Source organism: Pundamilia nyererei, unplaced genomic scaffold (assembly GCF_000239375.1).
Source record: "Pundamilia nyererei isolate P.nyererei 1_Seehausen unplaced genomic scaffold, PunNye1.0 scaffold00173, whole genome shotgun sequence".
Taxonomy (NCBI): Eukaryota; Metazoa; Chordata; class Actinopteri; order Cichliformes; family Cichlidae; genus Pundamilia; species Pundamilia nyererei.
In genome coordinates, this window is record NW_005187574.1 from 1,219,477 (window position 1) to 1,231,829 (window position 12,353).

Genomic DNA, 12,353 nt, shown 5'->3' on the forward strand with positions numbered 1-12,353 from the left:
AAACATGGCGTGAATAACAGACAACCTGACAAAGAATGAACCGAAACACACAGACTAAATACACACAAGGGTGATTAGGGGAAGTGGAAACACATGGGGAAACAGCTGACACTAAGGAAGCAAAGCTGACTACACTGACATAGGACATGGACCTTCAAAATAAAAGAGGAAACATGAGACGCAGACATGACAATGCAAACTTGACAACATAAGACAAACAGCATGAAACACAAAGGGCAAAGGGAGGCTAAAACACAGGGGTAGAAGACTCAAGGGGAATGAACAAATGAACTTCGATAACCTAATGAACATAAAAAGAAAAACGAAAAGTCAAAATGCTGGGTCAGAAGACCCAGGATCGTGACAGAAGGTGGTTTTGTAGGCACACTCATGCTGCTCAGTTTGGTGTGACAACAATGTCTGCAGGACAAATGGTGTGGGAGAAATTCAGCCTAAAGGGAAGAGAGGTTGGTCTCTCCATTCAAAGTCAATGTGACTCTATCAATAGAAAAAGTGGAACATTTCAGAAACTATCAAATCTCAACAGTCTGAATAGAAGCTCGCAGCACACAAAGGAGCTGTTGCTTTGCAGCAATGCCACTAATAAGAGGGACTCTTACACAACAGTGTGTGCTAGTCTTTTCTTTTGTGTGTTTGTGTCTTCGCTTACTTGACTTTCTACTTGTATTTATTTGCATGTTTGATAGAAAGTGTCTGTGTTGCAGGGAGAAGAGTTCACTCCTGAGAGTTTCCACAGTCGTATTGAGTGTGAGAACCCCAACAATGACCTCAGCAGGTTTAGAGGTTACATGTGAGTCTCTTTTTATTCGAGTGTTTTAACACATTTGTTTATTTGTCTGTTTGGAGTTGATGTCACCTTGTCGTGGAAACACGGTGACGATCAAAAATAGACTTTTGTCAGCTGCCTGGCTGGATTATTTAGGAACACATTGTACGCCAAATATTTTAATTTGACAAGTGAGTGTCTTTTTTTATTATTTGATGTCAGCCCTTTTTACTTTTCCCGGAGTCAATATCCATGTGTCAGGGTTTCCTCAGACCGCCTTTTAGTTTCCAGTTCAAGTGGTGAGAATGAGCACTGCTCATAGAGAGGCTGGTATTCACTGTATTGCCAACTGTTTTTGTCTTTGTATGAGTTTGTGTGTGTATTTTGTTTCACAGGGAGCACTCAAATGGGGTTCGTGTAGGCCTCAATAGTGGCAACCTGTTGCTCAGGAGCTGCACCATACGCAACACTGAAACGGTGGTAGGCATCGTAGTCTATGCTGGTAAGCTTGCAGTTTTATTTTGTCACATCTGAACATTAACAGTTACACTGGCTTTTTTCCAAAGTTTAAAACAAATTACATCCATAAAAGAAATGGAATTTCTTTTCATAAGAAAAACTGAAAATGTTGTTTCAACACAACATTTTACTCGTTAATTTGCACATATTGGCCTCTTACTTTGTTTTTGGTTTTTTTCCCCATATATTTTTATTGAAAGTTTTTATAGTGCAATACAAACAAATGCTGAACACCCTCACATTCACACACCCATCCATACATCAAACCTGCCTACATCACATTTAAATGTAGAAATGAGCATCGTTCTCACAGTAATACAAAAATACAACGGGTTAGGATGGACAACATTTTCCCTTCAATTCAATTCAATTTTATTTATATAGCGCCAAATCACAACATAAGTCGCCTCAAGGCGCTTCATTTTCCCTTCCATCCCTTCTTTTTCATAAATGTCCTTCACCTCCACTCCCTAAAATATCCATATATGGCTTCCACATATTCACAAAGTCCCAGTGTTTGCCTTTGCCAATATATGTCAGTCTTTCCAGGCCTAGAGAGATTGCAATTTCCTTCTTCCAGAGTCCCATGGAGGGAGCATCCATACTCTTCCAACATAGCGCAGTGGCTTGAAGTAATCCATAGTCCAGTAATTTAGTTTTTTTCCCCGATTGCTTAAATTCCCTTGGATATATTCCAAGTACACAGAGTTTTCCTTTTAAAGGGATTTTTAGCTTAAACACTTCGGACAGATATTTGATAACATCTTTTTAGGACACTCCCATAGACAATGAAGAAGAGTTCCTTTTTCAACTAAACATTTAGTACAGATCCGGAATATCATTGGACATATGATGAAGCTTGACAGGTGTTATATAGGTTCTCATGAGAAATTTATATTGCAGTAGTTTAAAGCGTGTGTTTGTTTTTGTGCTTTTAAGCAAGCCTGGTTCCAGTCGTTTTCATCTATGTCCTCTTAGGTCTCGCTTCTCCAAGCATCCAGCTTATCTGCTGCTGAGTCTTTGGAGGAAAGCATCAGTAAATTATAATATACAGAGAGAAAACCTTTCCCTTTTGTATTCTTAACACATACCTCCTCTATTTTTGTCAATGGTGGAAGTTCAGCAATCCTTTGCAGTTTTGATGACAAATAGTTTTTCAATTGTAAATATTTAAAAAGGTTCTTTGGGGCTATTAAATATTTTATACATAACTGATCAAATGTGAGCAGCATGCCGTCTGCATATAGGTCTTTCATTTTTTGAATGCCTTTATTTTTCCAAATTTTAAATCCTCCATCACTTTTACCTGGTGTGAACTTTCAGCCACAGGAGACCAATAATACACAACCAACTGGCTGCAAGAGTATACAGGAACATCTGCACCTCGTATGCACTAAATTTCCCACTGAGAGTCAACACCAAAGGTAGTTGAGAACAACAGGGCTAACGTCCTGACGATGGAAAAACTGGAGAAGTGTGGCTCAAGCAGATTTCGAGATATCATAAACTCTTTTTATTTGAAAAACTTGTATGTTTAGTTATAGTAAGTTTTTATGTGGTAAAAGCGGTTTAGCTATCTCTTTTACTTGAACCTTATGTGCTCGAAGTCATACTAAACAGAACATTAAGTTATGCTCATTCTAAATGGAGAATTTCCCACTTACAAGTTGTTATCCATGAGACTGCAGTTTCGATATCAGATCCGTCCCTGGCTCATCACATTCAGCTTTAAAACACCAAGACTGGGACAGAGAAAGCGTCCAGCTCGAGGCTTTATATGGGAACCGTACCAGTGCCTCCATCTGTCTTTTCATACTTATTGTCCATGGTAACCGCACGCCCAGGAATCATCACTGTTTATTACTTTGTGAAATATAAATATATAAATAGGGTTAGGGTCAACCCTATTTATATATTTGTTGATCTGTATTCTTAAACTGTTCCAGGAAAAGACAATTATAAATAGCCACTGTTCATAATAAGTCTCATCTTGGCTTCTCGATGCCACACATGATCAAAGAAAAGCCAGAGACCAGAAAATCTTTGCCAAAGATTTGGCGAAAATGTCCACTGGTAATGACTCGATTCAATTTTGACTGTTGGAAGTTGCTCTGTCTTGTAGAGTAAAAGGAAGTGAAGACATTTACAGTTGTGTGAAAAAATGTTCGCCCGAGTTCCTGTTTTGTTTTGTTTTTTTACATGTTTTTTACACTTGAATGTTTATTATTAAGGGGAAAAAACCCAAACCCACATGGCCCTGTGTAAAAACCTACAGTAATCACTGTAAGGCCTGATTACAGCCATGCCCGTTCTCAATCAAGAAATCGCTTAAATAGGACCTGCCTGACAAAGTGTAGTAGACCAAAAGCTCCTCAAAACGTCCTTATTAATGGTTTTTAAAAACACAAATTACCTGATTTCCCACTTTAGAATTTCATGAATTTTAGTTGATAAAAAGCTGCCATGTCTCAATATTAAAAACTATTTACAGCAAAAACAATGTTATTAGTTGTACATACTTATCACTTATTACTTTGCAGAGTTTGACCAAAGCGACTGAGGAAGCTGCGTTAAAAGATTTAGAGGCTGTAAAACATGTTGACTCATGTATGAATAAAGAGTGCTGTTCCCGTCTTGCTTATGTAGTTTCAACAGATAAAGTCTTCATAGATGGCTGTGTTCTTCTCTTGTTATGGACTCAGGTCATGAGACTAAAGCCATGATGAACAACAGCGGGCCGAGGTATAAGCGCAGTAAGCTGGAGAAGCACCTGAATACAGACATCCTTTGGTGTGTGGTCCTACTCTTCGTTATGTGCCTGACTGCTGCTATAGGTCTGTACTGACACTGCTGTATCACAGCTCTCACTTGACAACAGCTTTGACTGGTCACAGTATTCTTCTGATGGAAACTTTGTAATAGTGCACAATGTATGTTGCCGATAAGAGCAGCGAGGAATGGCCAGTAAGGATTTCATTTGTGTTCAGGCCACGGCCTCTGGATGAACAGCTTTAAAGAATCCATCTTCCAGGTCGATACTGAGACGCCTCCTGCCCTGGCTGGATTCTATATATTCTGGACTATGGTCATTGTGTTGCAGGTATGTTAACTTCAGACTTGGGCCTCTCATTTGCTGCTAGTGTGGTCTTTTCTAGGATAACCAAAACAATTTTAAAATGACACAAACTTGATGGTGTAAAATCACAGGAACCTGTGCTTGAATTTTTTAGAAGGATTAATGCTTTTTGTTCAACAGGTGCTGATCCCAATTTCTCTATACGTGTCCATTGAGATTGTGAAACTAGGCCAGATCTACTTCATCCACAACGACCTATCCTTGTACAACAAACAGCTGGACTCTAGGATCCAGTGCCGTGCTCTCAACATTACCGAGGACCTCGGTCAGATTCAGTACCTGTTCTCTGATAAAACAGGAACGCTGACAGAAAATAAGATGGTGTTTCGCCGCTGCAGTATCTTTGGAGTTGAATATCCTCATGAGGAAAATGGTAGAAACCGCTATTATTGCTAGAATGCTTTGAATTTCATTGACTTCTGTTGTTAACATATTTTCAGCATCGAAGGGAATTCTGTAATTACAGTAGGAATGCAGCTAGGACGATGAGTGCTCACACAACAGCATTTATACAGACAAGATGTTCACCTTGTCTTTAGTGCCTTAAACTTTTGTACAATGTTGTCTTTAGTTGAGGTCATTGTCTAGAATATCGTTGTCACTCAATATCACAAACTAAACTTCTTCATGGAATTCCACAGACACAAAGGAGTAAAACAAAGAACAGCATGAAACAAAAACATTTTCATCTGAATGTTTTTGCTTCTCCGTAGAGTATTTGTTTTTGATCATTAGCCCTCTGGGAAAACCACCTTACTGTCGTAGAGGACTGTGTGTCTTGGAGCTGTGTTGTCAGGGGCTTTGTTTTCTGTAAGGTCTCACTAGGCAAAGTTGTCCTGAGGGAAGACCAGGTGAAAAGCAATTCATTGACTCCTGTGAAATGAAGAAAACCAAGCAATCAGTTCACGCTGGCCAGGATACAGTTGCCACACCCCCACCCTGAGGCCAAGTTTGGGTTGGGGGCCCAGGGAGAGTGCCTGGTAGGCGGCCTTTAGCCTGTGGGGCCCGGTCAGGTGTAGCCTGAGGAAACAACAAGGGTCTGTCTATCCCCCCGGCCTGCTGCCTGGTTTTCCCAGAGGACAAGAGGGTTGCTTTCCGGCACCCTTGGGTTGTTGAATGGGAGCGGACTGTCAAGCTGAAGGAGTTTTATTCAGCTTGGTTAGCCTGTGAGACTCTGGAGGCAGCTAACAATTAAAAGCAGGCCAGGTTTGGCAATGGCTGAAATTGCTGAACTCAGGTGTGGGAGTAGTTACCGGTCACCTCAAAGCAATTCTTTGAGGTGACTAAGGAGGCGAAAGCAGTGCTCTGCTCAAACATGCATAATGCAGTTAAGGTCCTGCCAACCTCAGCTGAGGATATAGTCAGGCAGTGGAAAGACGAGTTTGAACATATCCTCCGTCCCACAGACGACCTTCTATAGAAGAAACAGACTTTGGGGACTAGGGGTCTATGCCAGGATACTGGAGAAGAGAGGCTGTCCATTACTCTAACTTCAGATTCAGGGCAACAGTCGGTTTATGTCCTGCTTGTAGAACACTAGACCAGACCTTTATCCTCTCAAAGGTATGTAGTAGGAGTTACACTTTGTGGTCCTAGAGAAAGCACATGACCATGTCCTGTGGAAAGTGCTGTGGGTATATGGGGAATCCCACTCTCCTAATGCACCTTCCACATGCGTACAATCACACTGAGAACTTGGCCTACATTGCTGGTAATATTTCTGACTTGTTGTGGGTTTTGGACTTCACCATTGATTGAGTTGATCATTTTTATCAGTGAGGGGAGGTAGACCCAAGACACACTGGAGATTATCTCTCTCAGCCGACCTGGAAAAGCCTCGACATTCTGAGGAGCTGGAGGAGTTGTTGGTTTATAAGCTACTCCCCCTAGTGGCCGGGATGGATGGATGGATATTCATTAATAATTTATTGGCGATTTCAGTTAAGCATTAAATAGAGCTGTTCTTCTAATTTAATGACATACGTCAAGTTTCAGTCTGCTGCTGTTGCTCCATGGTCTGTGCTCTATTAATGTTTAATACAATGAAAGAAACAGGGTCTAAATGGTATCAGCAGAGATTTGAAGCACTTTGATGTGACAGTTGTTGTTTTTTGGCACTATAATGAAACTAAACTAAAAAAAACAAACTTAATTAAATTAACATCAAAATGCTTGAACTGGAGGAGAATAACATCCAGTAAATAAAACATTCTGACATCTGATCATAAATGTATAAAGATTTATTAGATTTTAGACAATACAGCACACATTATCCTTAAACTACAGGCATGCTAATGACAGCCTGCATGGTATCATTGCTGATGTGTTGTTATGTGTGTCAGCTCGAAGGCTTGAGGTGTACGAATCAGAAAACACCGAGACGGCTGTTCGCTCTGTGACTCTGAAGTCAGGCTACAGTGGGAAATCTCTGAGCTGTCGCTCTCTCAGCTGCAACCGCAGCTCTGTGTCTCTTCACACGCTTACTGCTGAGCCAATGGAGGAGGATCAACTGTCGGGTCACGTCCAGCCCAGGACCGGCGCCTTCTGCAGCCGCATGGTCAGATTCTCTCACACACATCAGACATCATGTTTGCATTCTTTGTATTGTTAAAATAATACTCATGTTAAAAGATGTTTTTATAAAACAAACATTTTGTAATTTTATAATTTATGGACCCTGGGGTATATAATCAGAGACCATGTCTACTCCAAACACAATGCCAGCTAAAAGTCTGAACAAATCTAGTCAGTCCTTTTTTAACTGTGACGTTATCAAAACTTTGAAATGGCACATGTTGAGACTTGTGTTACAGTAATACAAAGTAGTCACTATTTACTATAACAACACACACTGGCACACTGCTTAACCAGGTGCGTGAGGATCCCCTAGGCCGGCGATTTTGGGCAAGTGTTGGTTCACTACCCAACGACACCAACATTCTCTGCTATCACAGAGAAGACAAACACCTTACAAATGTGGTGACAGTAGTGCATGTGGTCAAACAGTGTTGTTACCTGAAATGACTTCTAATTAAAAGATGAGCCTCATCACAAGTCAAACTGGTCAATGTATATGAGACCATCTCCTTATGCTGCAAGCCTCATGGTCATGGTCCAGATTAGAGATTAGCAGGTATGACATCATCACCGTCTGACTAATCACTTACCAGAAAATGTCTAAATCTAATGTCTTTGTGTTATATAATCTATAAAATCGGGATCCTTAGCTTTATTCCTTAAATTATTTTTTCCTACTGGCTGCAGTTTTATTCTTCTGTCGGTATTAATATACAATTCTAGGATTGGACACCTATTTGTACTTGTTGACCTAAAATACAATAAAACATAGTCTAGTCCTATCTTTGTGCTTATATTACTTCTTTACTTTCAAACTCTTAAAAAACACCACAAGCCTGTCCTTTAAACATTCTTTTAATGAAATACTGATCGCATCACATCCTGTTTGTGAAAGACAAATATTACATTTTGATAAGTCTGTTACACAGTCAGCACCTTTGCCAGCTTTCCTTCCTGTCTTCAGATAGACTTTAATCGACACCATCTGTAGCTGTTATGCTGCTGCAGTTAAAACAGCGCAGAGTGTTTAACTGCTTTTTGCCGATTGAACAGTTTCTCTTCATTTGTAAATTCAGTTGCTCTGCTGTCAGGACATCCGTCCATGTCTTGTGATTGGTCAGATGTTGGAAGTGGCAGTTCTTTAATTTGAATGTGGGAGAATCCCTGAGTAAATATGTAATAATCAGCTCTGTGTGATCATTTCTCCTGACTGCAAATATTACTGTAAGTGAATCCTGATAATCAGAAGATTCCCTCGGTATGCTGACTTCACTTCATAGTTACGGTTTCAAAAGCAGACAGTTCAACATTTATGGAATGCACATCAAAAACTCGGCTTGGAGACCTTATAAAAAGTTGGTTTTATTAATTACTGGTAAATATAGTGCTGTTTTTGCCCCCTTTTTGAATTCTTAGTTTTTTGCATATTTCTCACACTACATTTTGCATATAGTGAACTCCACTGCTTTGACATATTATTCCTATTGTTGGCATGTTGGGTAAGCACCTGCTGCTCCTGTGTTCAGGCAAAGGAGGTGGTACCAGACCCCGCACTTGGCAGGAAGCTGAACTGGCTGACAAACCACTCCTCATCCGAGACTCCATCCAGCATGGAACTCACCTACATAACTGACTTCTTCCTGGCTCTGGCCATCTGTAACAGTGTGGTGGTTTCTTCGCCCAACCAGCCTCGACATGTGGTGAGTAAATAACACATAAAAGATGTTTCCAACATTTGTTTTGATTTACAATGAAATGACTTACATGGTGTTGTTGGAACAATTTGCTCTTTTGTCTGTACTGACGAGCCTATTTAAACATTTTGCTTAGTTTAGTCTGTAGAGTGATGTCATTCAGTGTGATGTTTAGAGGTCCTCGTAATCTTTAGAATATCAGTGTGAAAAGACTTGATATTTCCTGACTTGGATTAAAATGTTGTTCAGACATTTTGGATAGAAAAACAAATGTGTGTCAGGACTGTGATGATAAAAGAACTGATTCCCAGTAGTTCAGTTCCTTGACATTGTTGTCTGCCTGCCTATTGAATCCGTTTATCCATTCCACTTGCACTTGTGCTACAATCAGCTGATTTCAGATTGTATGCTAGAGGAGGAAAACAGTGGCACGGTCTACAGTGTAGATATAGACATGATAATAAAGTGGAAACTGCATCCACGACAGAAACAACTGCATTACGCTGCTAACACAACTTCAGCTCTTTACAAGTCCCTGCACAGACAGCACAGACTAAACCTAAGCTAGCCAAGAACCCAGATTTATGTTAAAGCTGAACAAACACCAACAGTCAAGCTGCCAGACCCTGGTGTTAAACAGGTAATAAAGGTAATAAATGGATGAGCAGTCAGGCTGCAGCCTCGGTTTCCAACATGTTTCTACAGTAGAATCACTGTGGCAGTTAAAGGCTCTTTGTCCTGTTTTCATCTTTGCTTTGTGCTGCCGGCGTTGTGTTCATATCTAAATACCAGTGGCTTTCCATCAGGACCAAAGTAAAGTGATTTCTCTCTTTGATGACAAACAGCGCTGCCATAAAGCTCCTCGCCTGTCGATTAGAATGTGTATCCATCATTAACATTACTGTCATCTTGTGGCTGCAGTTACTTATACAGCGCCAAATCGCAACAGCAGTCGCCTCAAGGGGCTTAATATTGTAACATAAAGACCAATAATCCAGAGAAAGCCCAACAATCAGACGACCCCTATGAGCAAGCACTTTGGCGACTGTGGGGAGGAAAAACTCCATTTTAACAGGAAGAAGCTGAAGGCTGTGGCTCTGACCGTGTCTGGTCTATAATAAAACAGGGAAGTTGAGCAGGTGCAGGGTCAGCAGCACTTTTATCTGTTTTCATCTTTGTTCTGTAAAAGTCACTGCATGCCACTGCTAAGAGAAAGATTATGTGTGTCCTGCATGTATATATGAGACAATGCGTTTCACCATTTTATGGAAAAATGCAAAAATAATGTTACAAGTAGTGTAACAGATTACTTACATCCCTTTTAAGAAAGGTGTTCTGCGTAATACGTTATGTTTTTTGAGTAATGACACCAAACACTGACCATAACAAGCATTTGACGATACTACATGCAGTTAATATTCACGGATGTAAAGTCTTTGATACGCTGCTTACAGATGATGGTGACCCTCAAACAGAGACAGCGAGAACTGATAAGGAATCAAATATATAAGTTACATCAATAATGGAATGATAACTCTGAGTAATGTGTTGATTTGACTGAAGACGAGTGTGGACATGACTTCAGAGTCCAGACTCAAAGTAGTTCAACATGATTTTTTTGACTCCAGACGATCGGACGTGTTCTGACAATACGGCACGCTGAAATATGTTTGCATATTAAAATAGTCCTTACTCTCTCTTAATCATCATATAAATAACTTAAAGAGCCTAAATGCCTAAAAATGTAAAGGTTGAACATGATTTTGAACATGAAAATCACGAGACATGATTTTCCACTTTACATCACCACAATATCTATTATTGAGTCTGATGGATATTTATTCCTCGTCCGTTGACACAAAATACTCCACAGTAACAAAGCTGTAGCTGGTTTTCACTTTGTGCAGAGATTCGACTAATGGGAAAGATTCTGGCTTGATTCATTTACATTTAATTAAAAATACAGTAAAGTGTTCAGTAGTGTAAAAATTCAAAGAATAATTTCAGGGGAAACTTTTTTAGCACGAGTTCCAGAAACTGACTCTATGTTTTCTTGTTCCTACAGATACCTGAAGAACGGACACCTCTAAAGTCTCTGGAAGAAGTTAAGTTGATGTTTCAGCGTTTCAGTTTCTCTCCCTTCTCCGCTCTCTCCCCTTCCCAAATCAAAGGCAGCCCTCACAGCTTAAAAAGCAGGCTATTTATTAGGGGGAAGAGAGGCTCTCTCACTCTCTCCACTCCCGTGAGCAACACCACAGACGTGTCAGGCTCAAGCCAGGAAAATGACTCTAAACCAGACTTATCTGCCAGAGAGGAGGAAGAACAAGATGTGGAGGACCAAGAGACAGAGGATGACTTAAAGGATACACAGACAAACCCTGATGAGGCAAGACAGAGCATGCAAGACCTGACCAAACAAGTGGAAGAGATAACCGATGAACTGGTGTATGAGGCAGAGAGTCCAGATGAGGCAGCTTTGGTCCATGCAGCACGAGCATACCGCTGTACCCTGAGGGGTCGCTCTGCAGAGAGCCTGCTCGTGGATCTGCCAGGAATCGGCTCCCTGGCTATCCAGCTGCTCCACATCCTGCCCTTTGACTCCAACAGGAAAAGGATGTCCGTAGTGGTTCGCCACCCTCTGACGGGACAGGTGGTGGTTTTCACCAAGGGTGCGGACTCAGTCATCATGGACCTGGCTGAAAGCCCCACAGGTAATTAAAAGGAATATTTAAGATTGATTTCCTACTGATTGATGATTTTAGAACAAATGAAATTTATAATAAGAGCAATGTCTTTCATCAGTGTTCCTTTGTGTTTTATATGTGTGTTTGTTGTTCTCCGGTGCAGATCAGACGGAGGTATACAGTCACATCAAAGAAAAAACCCAAAAACATTTGGATGCTTATGCCAGAGAAGGCCTCCGCACACTCTGCATCGCTAAAAAGGTAACATCTCTGAGAAGTGAAATCAAAAAGCTTTGTACAGAATGTCCATGAATCTTTCACAATGTAGTATTTAATTTAATGGTTTCTCACTTTAGCTGGGTGCAAAGATCTTTGATGCACAGACAGCCATAAATCAGTTTGAAGATTTAACACTTTCCTGATCTTTTGTCCTCAAGCTCCTGGTAAATTATCACGGAAAGACACGATGGAGAACTGATAAAGCAAAAGACAATTGCAGTGCTTAGAGAATCCAGTTAAACTTACTACACAGGTCACATGTGATGTTGAGATTTTTAACATGGATCTGCTCTTCTGAAACTGTGTTTTGGACGTGGACATCAGAATGCAAAAAAACATTGGATATGTTGCCCCGTGCATTCTTGTTGTTTGAAGCAGGTCACATAAAAGAGACTTGTGAAAAGGGAAGGTAAATGCTTTTAAATTTAGCATTTAAATTTGTTACTAATCTTGTCCAGTCATAACTTAATATCTGATCCTTCAGTGTAACTGAAGTTTTCATTTCAATTATATTTTATTTATATAGCACAGAATCGCAACAACAGTCGCCTCAAGGTGCTTTATATTGTAAGGTAGACCCTACAATAATAGATACAGAGAAAACCCAACAATCATATGACCCCCTATGAGCAAGCACTTTGGTGACAGTGGGAAGGAAAAACTCCCTTTTAACAGGA

The 12,353-nt window shown here is 40.4% G+C and overlaps 1 protein-coding gene across 1 annotated transcript in view; it reads left to right on the forward strand.

Annotated features, from left to right (window-relative positions):
- The window catches only part of atp10d (ATPase phospholipid transporting 10D), a 47,482-nt gene that overhangs the window by 13,111 nt on the left and 22,018 nt on the right, over nt 1-12,353 (forward strand). Inside the window, exons 5-13 of the mRNA XM_013914134.1 lie at nt 726-811; nt 1,183-1,289; nt 4,009-4,140; nt 4,294-4,406; nt 4,563-4,815; nt 6,785-6,999; nt 8,546-8,719; nt 10,779-11,424; nt 11,561-11,658. Of these exons, the coding sequence (XP_013769588.1) occupies nt 726-811; nt 1,183-1,289; nt 4,009-4,140; nt 4,294-4,406; nt 4,563-4,815; nt 6,785-6,999; nt 8,546-8,719; nt 10,779-11,424; nt 11,561-11,658 (1,824 nt within the window). The remainder of the gene's footprint in view (nt 1-725; nt 812-1,182; nt 1,290-4,008; nt 4,141-4,293; nt 4,407-4,562; nt 4,816-6,784; nt 7,000-8,545; nt 8,720-10,778; nt 11,425-11,560; nt 11,659-12,353) is intronic.